The 15,442-nt window shown below is 34.5% G+C and overlaps 1 protein-coding gene and 1 non-coding gene across 2 annotated transcripts; one reads left to right on the top strand and one right to left on the bottom strand.

The window, feature by feature from the left end:
• Nucleotides 1–1,090: 1,090 nt before the first annotated feature.
• LOC142614613 (small ribosomal subunit protein uS17y) lies at nt 1,091–3,852 on the bottom strand. Its single transcript, XM_075787164.1, has 6 exons — nt 3,709–3,852; nt 3,480–3,520; nt 3,288–3,388; nt 1,868–2,012; nt 1,589–1,678; nt 1,091–1,446 (listed from the first exon to the last, which is right to left on the bottom strand). Exons 1-6 carry the CDS (start codon nt 3,718–3,720, stop codon nt 1,356–1,358), a joined length of 480 nt encoding a protein of 159 aa, XP_075643279.1. The 5' UTR covers nt 3,721–3,852; the 3' UTR covers nt 1,091–1,355.
• Nucleotides 3,853–4,000: 148 nt separating this feature from the next.
• Nucleotides 4,001–4,072, top strand: TRNAM-CAU (transfer RNA methionine (anticodon CAU)). Its single transcript has one exon. It is a non-coding gene; the product is annotated as a tRNA-Met (tRNA).
• The last annotated feature ends 11,370 nt before the right edge of the window (nt 4,073–15,442 follow it).

Genomic DNA, 15,442 nt, shown 5'->3' with positions numbered 1-15,442 from the left:
TGGTTTTTCAGATAGAGTATCATTTTTTTTATCTAGTCAATTATTAATTGTGTCAATTTAGTTTCTTAATTTTCAAAGTAAAAGTAAAAGCAATTCATGAGTATTTATTCTTGAATATTTTTTTATATAATTTTTTTAAGTCAATATAATGCATGAAGTAAACATTAAAATGTTATTATGAAAAATATAGAAAAAAAAAACTATATATAATTTTTCTAAATTTAAAATAGAAGGTTCAAAGAGAACATTGATTTAATTCACCTTTTAATGATTCCAAAGGAAACCAGCAAAACCCAGAAAATTGAAATAAATTCCCAAGTCAGAGAATAATAATTGATTGAGAGAAAGAAGTTGGTTTCTCTTCAAAGTAAAGTATATTTCAGGGAAAGCCAATGCTTCACGACTTTTTGCCTCATAATCACTGTCAGTGCTAAATTTATTGGTGGTGCAGGTGTCCACAATGCTTTTTTTGAGGAACAGGTACCCACAATTGTAGAGATAAATTTGTGCATTGTATTTGGCATACACAAAAAGAATTATGATAGATTATGAACTTTACATTTTAATAGGCAAAGATTGAATTAGTAGTTCTTGAATTAGTAGTTCTTGACAGGCCTCATGATATTTATGAGATCCTAATTCTTAAAGTCTCGTGATATTTATCATAAGATCCTAGTTCTTAAAGTCTCATGATATTCATGTGTTCCCCAATTCGAAATCAAAGATCTAATATTCAAACTTTCATTCATACTATTTATCTATATTATTATTTCAAGGGCTTTTCCTATTTAAATTTCTCATTTTTTTAGTTCAAAAATACCCCTATATTAGATCTAGTATATGTAAAACTATAAACAATCTAGTATATGTAACTCTAACTCCCACTAAAACATTGTCGAAAAAATAAGATCACTTTCCTGTTAATTTTCTAAATACTTTATTCACTTATAAATTAAATTTTCAAAATAAAAATTATATATATATATATATATATATATGTATATATACACACACAAAAAAAGACCACTAAAACAAAAACCTCATCACGCACCTAGAGCATGGATGAGGCTAGTATAGAGCAATAGATATGGGGGCACCTTGTTAATCAAGGTAATCCACTATTATAAAAATATATGTAATATTTTCTTTCTCCTTGATAAGTAGGCAAGAAACAAAACTTTGGCTTAAAGAATACCCAAGCAATAATTTCTTGAAAATTACGATAAATTAGAAAACAAATCCTGAAGTCTTGCATCCATCAAAAGGGCTAAGAACAAAAAACAAAAAAGAGCAAGCTCCTACAAAATTTAATCCAGGAAAATATCTCCAGCCTTCTCTATAACAATCAAACACTTTCACATCCCTGTAAATGCCTTCTTCCCAGCACTAGCAGAGCCAGCAGAGAGGACTTTCAACACATTGAACCTCACTGTTTTTGACAAAGGCCTGTAAAATAAATTAATCGTTTAAGATTTAATATATAGTAAGTACAATCATAGTGAAAAAGAAGTCAAATTGGTATTTTAAAGAGGGAAAGAAAACGATCAGGGAAGAAGCAAGATCAGATCCTGCAGTTTATAATACAAACCTGCATTGGCCAATGGTAACATAATCGCCTTCTTTCACACGGAAGCATGGGGAAATATGGGCTGGAATGTTCGAGTGCCTCTTCTCATATCTGAAAAACAACGCCAGAATGATGGATGAGAGAATTTACATAAAGAAATTGAGAATGTATAAAAGGGTCACAAACCCAATAAGCATTATATTCATATTCATATACATGATATCACTAGCTATCACAGAGCATATGAAGAAATGAAAAATTAAAAGATGAGAAACTGAAGCATATAAGTTGTGTTCTTGCCTCTGATATTTCTTGACAAAGTGAAGGTAGTCCCTTCGAACAATTATGGTCCTCACCATCTTGGCACTGTGGCAAGTGCCAGAAATAATACGACCTCTGATTGAAACATTGCCAGTGAATGGGCACTTCTTGTCAATATATGTCCCTGCAAACAAGGGAGGGCAACATCATTCTTCGAATGTGATTTTGGAAAAAAAATGATGAATCATAAATGACTATCTCTATATATAATTATCGTACATATATATTGAAGAAAAAAAATGCAAAAGGAGACTTAAGGCGCCAAGTCCACTCCTTTCATCGTCTAAGGCATGAGAAGCCTAACTCTATATATAATTATCATACATATAATGAACCCAAATCATATGTAACTAACTCATATTGGGCATAGTTTGAATTTTTTTTATAGGATGCTCTATTAGTTAATCTGAGGCCAGACTAAAAACAAGAGGACAACAACTACTAAAGCTGAAAAACTATATTATTAAAATAAAAATAAACTAAATTGAGGCTGAAAGAAAGTGAGGTGAGAGAGAAGAAAGATACATCCACATCCACTAACATGAATTAATTATAGAACTATCTTTTTTTTTCCCAAATTACAAAACTTCCTTTTTTTCTGAATTTCATTGAGGTTCTAGCTCAAACATCTTGCAGCCTGTTTAGGGTGCTTGGGCAATCGCCTAGGCTCTAGAGGCAAGGCACTCACTAAAAGAATTACATGCCAACAAGTTCAGCTCAAGTTCGAAATTTACAACTCATGCTTGAAGTACAGGATGAAGCCAACAAATATGTAACAATCTCGACTCAGGTTGATCTTGCAAAAAATGCCTAGACATTTTAAGTTTAAGCTAAGCTCATTAGTAGTTCTCTCAACCTGTACAGTGCTTAAATTGAGCAATAATTTGCTTATGACGCCAAACTTTCATTAGATTGGAACTTGTGAGTCTAATGCTAGGTGCACCACAACATCAAGAAAGACATACATATAGTGCACTGACTCTTAGTAGTAGCTAATCAAATATTTAGCTTAGTGACACAAAACATTAAGAATTCCCAACTTTGAGTAAGCACCAAAACCTCTAATCTACTCATATTTAAGAATCGGAATGTCAGATCCTAGTCATTCAAAATAAAGCAATGATGTTAAACCAAATCCCAAACAATGAAAATTTTCTACAGGCAAGGCCAAGTTTGAAACCAATTAAATTATATTTTGAATAAAGACATCAAGGACCTTAGATATACCAACAAGTGTGGACCTTTTGGTTTAAACATAGGCAGACAACAGACATTATATAGCAAAATGCAACATTAGGAAATGAAATCTTAATAACTTCAGTTATAGATTAATTCACAGCAGAAATTAGTGTCCAACAAGAAAAAAATAGCAAAACTAAGTGTGTCAAAGAAAGCAAACCATCAATTGCCTCTCTGGGTGTCTTGAAATTCAGCCCAATGTTCTTCCAATAGCGATTGCCACCCTTTCCAGGCCTCTTGGCCTTCCCAGATTTCTTTGAGCTAGAAAAGAACAAACACATTCCCAACATAATCAAAAACCAGATCAAACAAACAAACAATTGCAACAAAAAGAAAACCCATTTAACAGTACCTTAGAAACACCTTGGGCTGCTTCAAAAACGCCTTTTCAGTCTGAAAAACCAGAGCAAAAAACCAAAACCCATTAATAAAAATCCAATCTTGAGGTCTGTAAAGAGCTCATAATACAAACTTTGTAACAGTTTCTAACCCAATCAAACAGGACATAAAAGTAACACAAACAAATATATATATATATATATATAGAGAGAGAGAGAGAGAGAGAGAGAGAGGATCTGAACCTGTTCAGCCATGGTTGAGGAGATTGGGAGAAGTAGGAGGAAGAGAAAGAGGAGGCAGAAAGAAAAGTGCTATAAAACCCTAAACCTGAAGTGAAACACAGTGAAAAGCTTAACGGATTTAGGTGATTTATAAATGGGCTATTTATGGGCCATGATTGGGATTTTTGTTATTATATTTATTGGGCTAATTGGGTGACCCGATACACTATTTCGGGTATTGAATGTAAGTTAGCAATTTACAGAATTAGTTTTTATTGAATAAGTATTATTGATACGTTAAGCTATCAACAAAATCAGAGTGGCGCAGCGGAAGCGTGGTGGGCCCATAACCCACAGGTCCCAGGATCGAAACCTGGCTCTGATAATTCCAGAGAAAAGCTTCCTAGTGGCACCAAACATTTTTTTTGTTTATTTTAGTGGACCCAACTTGATATGGGCTTGCTTCTCATTTTTTTTTTTTTTTTTTTTTTTTGATATGGGCGTTATGTTCTTTTTTTTTCTTTTTTTTTTTTTGGTGGACCCATCTGGAGGCTCTATGTTCTCTATTTTTTTTTTCATTGTTTTTAAGAGTAAGGATAAATTATATTTTACCACCTTAAACTATATATCAAATTACACTTTACATACTAAACTATTCGAATGTACACTTTGCACCCTAGCATTACTTTTATTATTAAGTTAGACAAAAATTGATAGTATATGATTTTTGTTTAGGTGACACACTGTTTAAAGACCAAAAAACCATTTTTAAACAATTAAAAACAAATGCCTTCTTTTCTTTTCTTTTTTTTTTTTTCAGATTTTTCTCTTTTTCGAGAAATTATATAGTCCTCTGTTGGACCACATCACTTATCCACCATTCCATTAAAAGATTTTCATTTGTTTAAAATTATTGAGTCAGTAATTAGTTTTTGTTTAAATTTTTTTTTAAAATCAACAATTTTAAACAAGTGTGAGTCTTTTAGTGGAATGGTAGACCACGTCAATTGTCCACCATGTGAACCTTATAATTTCTCATCTTTCTTGTCCAACAGCTCTTCTCCTCTTTCTCATTGTCCAGTTGCTCCTTTCTCCAAATCAAGCATACAAGTTATCTCTAAGCCTAACAAAATTGGGCTTAGAATGCAAAAGAAAATGTCAAAAATATGAGAATTTGGAATTTGGGGCAACATGGAATGCTACATTTAAAGTTACTATACCAAAATTTGAGTCGTGCAAACGTATCTAATTTTCTAAATCTAATTATCAAAAAAAAAAATTTCTAAATCTACTCCCAAGGATAGTTTCATAGCTTGGTTAACTATAAAGAATAGATTATCCACTAGGGATTGACAAATCTATTTTAGTGCTACACATTTGTTTTCACCCAAATGAGATTTCTCTCAACAACACTAATGTGGTTCGTTTATTTAGATAAATGAACCATAGGAACAAATCAATCTGCAATTTCATAAAAAAATTCTCGAAAATTCGGAGATTTACAATCAAAATCATTAAATTTAATTAATTGTATATAAATTGATTTAAACCAAAACAACTTAAGCAAAACATCAAAGATACTCAATGCATAAACTAACTGACAATTTGACACTGACACATTTTAATCATTCTATTTTTCTTCTTTTACGTAGGGACTCACATATCTAGACTTTTAATACCTTACCAAAATTTCACGCTATCAAGAAAGAAAATCCAGTTTACACAGTATTAGATTTTGATGTCTCTTGTTATTTGTTGTCAAGATTCTAAGGCCTAGCGATGAAGTTTTAATTTTCGTGAAAGACACTTTCTTGAAAAATCTAGATGGACAAAAATGCTATTAAGTGTATTTATTGTTAGTGTGGAAAATTAGGTACTAATTTTCTCTCGACAATGCTAATGTGGTTCATTTATTTAGATAAATGGACCATAGGAACAAATCAGTCTGCAATTTCATAAAAAATTTCTCAAAAACTCGGAGATTTACAATCAAAATCATTAAATCTAATTAATTGTATATAAATCGATTTAAACCAAAACAACTTAAGCAAAACATCAAAGATACTCCATGCATAAACTAACCGACAATTTGACACTGAAACATTTTAATCATTCTATTTTTCTTCTTTTACTTAGGGACTCACATATCTAGACTTTTAATACCTTACCAAAATTTCACACTATCAAGAAAGAAAACCTAGTTTACACAGTATTAGATTTTGATGTCGCCTGTTGTTTGTTGTAAAGATTCTAAGGCCTAGCGATAAAGCTTTAATTTTCGTGAAAGATACTTTCTTGAAAAATCTAGATGGGCAAAAATGCTATTAAGTGTATTTATTGTTAGTGTGGAAAATTAGGTACTAATTTTCTCTCAACAATGCTAATGTGGTTCATTTATTTAGATAATGGACCATAGGAACAAATCAATCTATAATTTCATAAAAAAAAAATCTAAAAAATTTGGAGATTTACAATTAAAATCATTAAATTTAATTAATTGTATATAAATCAATTTAAACCAAAACAACTTAAGCAAAACATCAAAGATACTCAATGCATAAACTAACTGACAATTTGACACTAACACATTTTAATCATTCTATTTTTCTTCTTTTACTTAGGGACTCACATATCTAGACTTTTAATACCTTACCAAAATTTCACGCTATCAAGAAAGAAAACCTAGTTTACACAGTATTAGATTTTGATGTCTCTTGTTGTTTGTTGTCAAGATTCTAAGGCCTAGCGATGAAGCTTTAATTTTCGTGAAAGACACTTTCTTGAAAAATCTAGATGGACAAAAATGCTATTAAGTGTATTTATTGTTAGTCTAGAAAATTAGGTACTAATTTTACTTAGGAACTCACATATCTAGACCTTTAATACTTTACCAAAATTTCACGTTATCAGGAAAGAAAACCCAGTTTACACGGTAATAGATTTTGACGTCTCTTGTTGTTAATTTGTTGTCAAGATTCTAAGGCCTAGCGATCAAGCTTTAATTTACGTGAAAGACACTTTCTTGAAAAATCTAGATGGACAAAATGCTATTACGTGTATTCATTGTTAGTGTGGAAAATTAGGTACTAAAAAAACAATTTTCTAAATTGAAAACTTTTGCCCAGCGTAAGGATTACTCCAAATCCAAAAACTTTGGACAAGAAAAACAAAGTCTCAAAAACTCTTTTTTTTTTTTTTAGATTTTAAAGGCTCAAAGCCTTCGGATTATAAATTTATAATTTCCTAAAAGAATATTAAATAAAATTTATTTATCGTTATTTGAATAATCACAAATTCAAAATTATTGTTTTGTATCTTGACCTTGGTCACAATGGTGGTATTGTAGCAGCCTCATTATAGTTAGGAGCCAATCTAATTTGGTTTTTCGAACAGTGACTCAAAGTTTTAAATATTTTGTTTAACCTCTATTTTATCTTTTATTCTACAAATAAAAAGTAGTCATAATTTTGTAATTACTATAAGACCAATTGTCGCTATTACGTTATGCAAGTTGGAGGGCTCTCTTTCATATCGTTTGGATTTTAAATATATACGTGTCCTAAACCATCAAGCTCAACTCTTTGTCCAATTCTTTATGAAGGACATTTCCCGGAAAGCATTGAGTTGGAAATATAGAAAACATGTCATGAATCAACTATAAAGTTCCCAAAAAAATAGCATTTGAAACAATTCAGATTAATTAGAACAATATAAAATTTTTAGGCATTTAGAAAGAAGTAAATTGAAAATCTATAGTATATGCATATATATATATATATATATATATATATATATATATGCATATACTATAGATTTTCATCAGTAAGAATTCTTCTCTTGCTACTTCAGTGTAATGAGCCAGTGAACCAAGGAATTCATCATGAATGATTGTGAAAAAAATCTTCTAGAGTGTTGCACTGTGCTGCTTGTCTTTGCCAGTATTCTCCAAGATTAATCTACCATTATCTCAATCTTCCTGTAAGTTTTGCGACAAACTTGGCAATGATCTGTGCAACAGTATTATTTGGGGCTTAGAGTTCAGCTGTACACCATGAATACATGTTAAAAATCTCATCATGCCATTTTGAAGGAGGACTGTTATCAATGGTAAACAAGTGCTTTGAATCTGTGGTTGATGAGTAGGTTAATCTTGTGTGGTGATCAGGGATGAAAGGTGGTGGAGGAAATATTGATGGTGGTGGTGGTGGTGGAGGTTGTTTAGGGCGAAGGACATTATCTTCTTCTTCTACCCTTGGATCTGTCATAAATACTTCGTCTAATTCAAGGCCAGACAAGTCTAGATCTGTGTCATCAATGACTGGGAGGACAAAAGGTTCTGTGGATTCTTGAAGAGTTAGGGTTTTAAGAAATGATGAAATCGGGTTTGGGGGATTAGAGTTTGTGGCCAACATGTTCATATCTGGGGGTTTGGAAAAAGCACCAATAGTTGGATCTGGTGATTGGTATAATGGCTCTTTATCTTTTTTGATGAGAGGAGGTTCATTTTGTGGTCTGGTTTGAGGTTCTAGTTAGAGTGGTGTTGGGCTTATTATGCTGGGAAAAATTTCTCTTGGTTTAAAAGGATTATGAGCAGGATGTGTCATGGTTAGTGGTTGGAGGTTCTGGTAGGGGGAGACTGGGGAGAATGGTGAGGTTAAAGGTATGGACAAATCTTTATACAATGATTGACGCGGTTGGTAAGGCATGTAGACTTGCATTGGAAGAACTTGGGTAGCCGCCTTTTGTGAACTCTCCATAGACTGGAGTTGCATCAACAACTGTTTTCTTTCTTTTTCTTTTTGCCCAATGAGGGGAAAGGAGATAGACAAATCTTTTACTGTGGAGGCAATCGTTGCCAATTCTTGTTCAACTGACTGTATTTTTTTCTTCAAATCTTCAATAAGAGAATTTGAAGATGAGAAGGTATGAGTTACTGTTTCAGTCATTTTTTGTTGATTATCAAGGATCTTTGAAAGGACCTGGTTTTGTGCAACAACATTTTCTACCTGCCAATTTAGAGCTGCTTCAGTTGAGGAGACTTGTTTTTTGGTTCCATCTGGATTGGTTCCAACAGGGTTTTTGATTTTCCAAACATGTTTAACGTTGGCTTGTGGATGGTCAAAACTTTCAAGAGGAGGAAAATTTTGTAAATAGGAGGGTGAAGCATGGTCAAACATATAACAAGGTAAGATCTGTTGTGTATGGGTTTGACTGGGAGGCTTGGGTTGACTTTTTGGTATTTGGGGGAGGACTTTCTGGTAATATGGAATTAGTGGTGGTTTCTAGTTTTGTTGGTTTTGATCATGACTTTCTCTGCATGGGGAAATGGATGGAGTTTTTTGCTTTCTGGTTCTGGGATAGAGAACATAGTAATCAAACTTTCCAGAGGGTTCTCCAAGGAGATCAACTTCTGGATCTCCTGCTTCATATCTTTCTTTGAGAAGTTGCTGGGAAGACTTTTTCTTTCGTCTTTTCTGCTTTTCTTCAACGACTTCTTCTTCTTCTTCTTGACAATCAGTACAGTCACAAATATCCCACCATATATGACCAGAGGATGATTTTCCTTCATAGCAAGGTTTTCCATCTTCTCGAAATGCTTTGATTTGAAGGCCCTTAAGACCTTCATATGAAACTGGCTGGATCATAGCCATTTGAGTAGGAAAGACTATTACTTCGTCTTTTTCTGGTGTGGCTACCAAAAACCCACCTTCAACTTCACCATTTTGTTTTTTGATGAAGAAAGGAGTGTTGGACCGGATTGGCTGGGCCACCTGATGAAGATTCTCGTATTTTGTGATCCATGATTCTGGAAAGAGTTTTGTCATCTGCTCTTTATTCAACTGTCTTGGAACAAATGTGCACACAGGCGTCATGCCTGGGTCAACTTGGATTAAAAGAACATCATTAGACTGGGCTATCTCTGGTATAGCTATGTCAAAAGCATGATTTTGGAGTCTGTAGGCAAGCTGATAATGGAGTGTGGCTGCAAAAGTATCATGCACTTGTGAAGCTCCTGTGATCTGAACTTGGACTTTAAGAACATCACAAAGGTGAGGATCTTTAAGAGACATGTTAAAATTGGGGAAAAGGGTGACAAAGACTGTTCCTGCATTAAGGGTGGTTTGGACAGTTCCTATAACTGCATTATGATATTCCAAAAATCTAGAATCAATAAGAGAAATTCCAGAAGCTATAGGGAGTCCTTTTCTGCCATGAAAAGTGAGTGCTAGTCGTACTGCACCAAAATGGAGGTGAGTGTATCCTTGTTTTTGCCATCGAATTACAAATTCTCGGGGAAGGGCAAGGGTAATAAAATTTTCTTCTTCACTAGTTGGAATGTTGAACTGGTCAAACTTAGAAGCTTGGACATATTCTTTTACACTAGAAGGATGAGAAGGACCTAAAAACTTTTTTATGGATTTTTTGAAGGTATTTTGAGGTTTATCAAAGACAGTGTAAGGATTTACAATAGGGAAATCAGTAATAGGAATCTTACTATCTTCAGGTACATGGGAGATTTCATACAAGTAATCTAGTCTATTTGCAGTGGATTTACGAAGGGAAAGATCACACGTAGTTGTAATGGTATCTGTAACTGCTGAAGATGAACTAGCCATGATAGTTTCTAAAAAAAACTGTTTTCCTAAGGTCTGACAGGACTAAAACGCCACTTCTAGGCTCACACGTCCACAAGATGACTCAGGAAAAATGGGTTCTTTGAAACTTTAAAAACAGCCCCTTAGTGTTCTACTTGATTATCAAATCCAGTGTTCTGATGTGATAAATACAGAGGATCCACTTGTTGTGGCAACTGTAAATCACAGAGCATACTAATCAGGATAATAATCAAAGTATACTAATCAAAGGAGAGTGAAATTGATTGCAAGGCTTTGATACCAAATAGTCTAGTAAAGGCAACACTAGTAAAGGAAAGGATTAGGCATCTCCCAATGGTTTTCATGTGGCCATTGCTGTCTATAAATATCTGGGTTGGCTATATATATATATATAACAACTTATGTGGTTAGCCAAAAGTCAAATAACTTCAGTTTCATTTATATTATCAATTGTAGATTTCCTCGACATTGACATTTCCTCACTCTATATATATAACAACTTATGTGGTTAGCCAAAAGTCAAACAACTTACAGTTTCATTTATATTATCAATTGTAGATTTCCTTGACATTGACATTTCCTCACTCTAGAGAGGATCACTTTGTCATGCACGCAATTAAATTCAACCTATAGTATTGCTCTATGATAATTACTCTTTATGAACAAGCCAATAATGAGTTACAGTTAGCTCAACTGGTAAAGTTTCTAATGGTTGTATAAGAAGTCTGGGGTTCAATTCCCGCCTACACCAAAAACTGATTGGTGTTTTGGTCTGATGATAAAAAACTATTATCAGAAGCGAACGCCATAGGTTGAAACTCTCTAAAAAAAAAAAAAAAAAAAAAAAGCCAATACACCCATTTGTTTTTTGTGTAGAACGGGTTTAAATCTCAAATCTCTTATTCAATAACAAAAGACTTTACCAATTAAGCTAACTGAAATTCACAATGTGTACCATATTTATACTTAGAATTCCTTGATTCAATTTTAATTAAAATAATTAAAGTCTTTGACCCTTTTATCAATTTTAATAATATTTATAATAAAGCATTAATGGGAATATATTTGGTACTAGTAAGAAATTGCATTTCTAAGAAACTTTTGTCTCAAGAAAGATTTCTAAAAAATTGGAGATGAAAATTGATTAGGAATATTTCTATTTTTTATGCATCATTAGAAATTAATGTTCCAAAACTTTTTAGATTTAAACACTTGCACATTCATAATTATTATGTTGGTTTTCTTGATGATAAAATTGTTATTGTGCCATTTACGTTCGAGCTAAGTTCATTATGCTCAAACCATGCATAATATAACTATACATTTTGAGAATACACTAGTAAGTAGTATTTTGCATAAAGATACAATATCATTAAAGCTTTTATACCTAGTTTCTTTGGAACACTTTCAAAGTAAAATCTAGAGATTTTTGAAAAAAAAAATATTATTTATGTGGAAAATTTTTCTGATAAATAACAAAATTAGACCCTTTCTAAGCATAGTAGGTGATGAAACTATATCACCTTCCATGGCTGCCTTGCATCTTAACTTCTGTAATGGCCAGATAGTAGCTGAAGCATTATAGATATAGAAAAACCATTCAAAACATAATGTTCAGCAGATTACCAGTCAACCAGGTAAATACCAAACTGGGATGCACGGACGCGGCACCGGAGGTGCCGCACCCGCGTCCGACGCGGCGGGACTCGCCGACGCGCGAGGGATGCCGCTGCTCGCGCGTCTGCGGGCGTCCGCCGCGTCGGGGCCACGTGGCAGATGGGTAATCGCGCCGACTCGCGCCGACGCGGCGTGGACTCGGCGCGATTCGCGCTGACTCGGCGAATCGCGCCGACCGGCCGATCGGCCGCATCGGCCGTGACGGCGAAACCGCCGAAATTTCCGGTTCAGCCCGATACGGCCGATTCAGGCCGAAATTAAAAAAAAAAAAAAAATAGAAAGGTGCGAAACGCACCGTATTAACTAAACCTAACCCTACTTCAGCCAAAACAGAACACTACATTCTCACTTCACCAAATTAAAAAAAATATAATCCGTGCGCTTCATTATTTCATAGCCGCCTCTCTCGCCCCTCTCGCCCCCGCTCTCGCCCGTGTGCTCTGCCTCTCAGCTGTGCTCTGCCCTCCATCTTGGTCTTTGCCTTCAAGCTTCAGCCCTCCATCTTTGCCTTCAAGCTTCAACCCTTCGGCCTTCACTTTCAAGTTTCAAACTTTCAATCTCTCTCACGCATTCTCAACTCTCTCTCACGCATTCTCTCAGGTATTAATAAAGCTTTCACTTTCAATCTTAGACTCTTAGTTTGATTTAGTTTGATTTGTGATTTGTGAATGTGATTTGTGAATGTGATTTGTGAATCTTAGTTTGTGAATATGTGAACTTGTGAATCTGTTAATACGTGAACTTGTGAATATGTGAACTTGTGAACTTGTGAATCTTAGTTAATAGTTATCAAATAATAGTTTGAGTTGAGAATAATAGTTTGTGAATCTGTAAACTTGGTTAATATCATGAACTGTGAATCTATGAATTTGTGACTCTGTGAATTTGTGAACTTGGTTTGATTTATTCTAAATTTATTTAGTTAATAGTTATTATTTGTAGGTTAAATTCAATCTATTGAATTTGCAATGGACGAAGTTACTAGCACAGAAACTTCACCTTCGTCTAATCAAGAAGTGCCAAATGATGAATTTTCTCTTTGGCAGTATGTGACTAAAGTAGAAAACCACCGGTGCATCTCGTTAAATCAGGGGAAACACATACTTTAAGTGCAATTATTGTGGTGTAGTTTATATGGGATCTTATTCTAGGTTAAGGCTCATTTGTTAAAAATTCCTAATAAAGGAATTAAACCGTGCCCTAAGGTGACACCGAGTCATAGGCCGAAATGCAAGAAATGTATGATAAAGTTGAGAATGAAAAGTTAGAGAGGGAACTGAGAAGTCAAATTTTCCTTACCCCCACTTCCCTGTGCCGTGGGCCTATACCTATTTCCCAATTCTCGAGACATGAAAGGAGTGATAGTACAAATCCGATTGATGGTAAAGAGGAGGAAGGTGGCCGTAAATAATACTTTGGAGAAAGCATACCAATAATGCTAGACATGAGTTGGATAGTACAATTGCTAGGATGTTTTACACCGCTGGGCTTCCGTTTAACTTTGCAAGGAACCCATATTATCGTAATTCCTATGCATATGCTGCTACTCATAGCATTCCGGGTTATGTTCCTCCTGGATACAATGCTTTGAGAACAACACTTTTGCAAAAAGAAAGAGCTCATGTTGAAGGACTTTTGAAACCAATTAAGGATTTTTGGCTTGAACATGGTGTAAGTATAGTTTCTGATGGATGGTCTGATCCACAAAGGAGGCTTCTTATTAATATTATGGCTCAGATTTATCGATGGGGGTCCAAGTGGTTTATAAAGGCAATTGATGGGTCAGTGAATTCAAAGACAAACATTATATTGTCGGGGTAAGTCAAGGATGCTATAAAAGAGATTGGACATGAAAAAGTTGTCCAAGTCATCACTGATAATGCTAGTGTGATGAAGGCTGCTGGATCTCTTATTGAAAGTGAGTATCCTAAAATATTTTGGACACCCTGCGTTGTCCACACTCTCAATCTAGCTTTGAAGAATATTTGTGCACAAAAAACACCGAAAAGAATGAAGTTAGTTATGAGGTATGTTGTTGGATTTGACGTATTGGTGATGATGCTTCGTTCATACTTGTTTTTATCATGAACCATTCAATGTGGTTGGCAATGTTTAATGAATTTTGTCCATAAAAACAGCTCCAAGTTCCTGATACTAGATTTGCTTCGTTGTTGTAATGCTAAAAAGGTTGAAGTTGATAAAAAGATGCCTTCAAGCCATGGCTATTAGTGACCAATGGGCTTCTTATAGGAGGATGATGTTGGAAAAGCTCAAAAAGTGAAAGATCTCGATTCTAAGTGATCTTTGGTGGGATAATATTGATTATATCCTTGAATTCACAAGACCTATTTATGATATGCTACGAATGGCCGACATACGTATAAGCCTTGTCTTCATCTTATGTATGAAATGTGGGATTCAATGATAGAGAAGGTGAAAGCAACAATATATCGGCACGAAGGCTTGGAAGATGATCAGCATTGCTCATTTTGGAGTGTGGTGTATGATATACTCATTGATCGATGGACTAAAAACTGTACACCACTACATTGCTTAGCTCATTCCTTAAATCCTAAGTAAGTACATTTATTTTTTATTTTCTTTAGTTCCCCTTTCTAGTAAAACACACCTTTTATTTATATTTGTTTTTTAATCTTTAACTCTAGGTATTACTCCATTGAATGGCTTTCGGAAAATCCAAAACGCGTTGCTCCACATCGAGATTATGAAATTTCTATGGAAAGGAGCAAGTGTTTAGATCGATACTTTGAAGATGGGAATGAATTAAGTGTGGTGAAGTTTGAGTTTGTAAAAGATTTTCAGAGGGAGGTTTCCTTCACCAGCTGCCTTGACAGATAGGTGGATCTTACAACCTTTGGATTGGTGGCAATACCATGGTACCGCATTTCCAACTCTTGAAACCCTTGCCCTTAAGCTTCTTGGACAACCTTGTTCATCCTCATGTGCTGAGAGGAATTGGAGCACATACAAATTCATTCATTCCTTAAAAAGAAACAAAATGGCTCCTGCACGTGCTGATGATTTGGTATATGTGCATTCTAATCTTCGACTCTTGTCAAGGCGCAATGCGGAGTACATACATACCGCAACAAAGATGTGGGACATTGGAGGAGACTCTTGGAATGAGAGCGACATACATGGAGGAGTTGGAATTCTTGAGAGTGCAACCCTTACTCTTGATGAGCCGCAGTTGGAGGCCATAGTTATTGGGAATGTTAGCACTAGTGCTACTACTAGTGAAAGTGAAGTTCGAAGTGAAGTTCGAAGTGAATCTATTGATCTTGATGATGAAGATGTTGGGATTTGATTGTCTTGTTGATTGTCTTTTATTTAGTTTTAGTTTCAAACTTATGAGTTGTATTCTAATTTCTGAACATCTTGGAATGTTTTAGTTTCAATCTTGTGGGTTGTATTTAATTTATGAACATCATGTTTTAGTT

The sequence above is a fragment of the Castanea sativa genome, chromosome 11 (assembly GCF_040712315.1).
Source record: "Castanea sativa cultivar Marrone di Chiusa Pesio chromosome 11, ASM4071231v1".
NCBI classification, from domain to species: Eukaryota; Viridiplantae; Streptophyta; class Magnoliopsida; order Fagales; family Fagaceae; genus Castanea; species Castanea sativa.
This window is presented reverse-complemented; position numbering and strand designations above follow the sequence as displayed.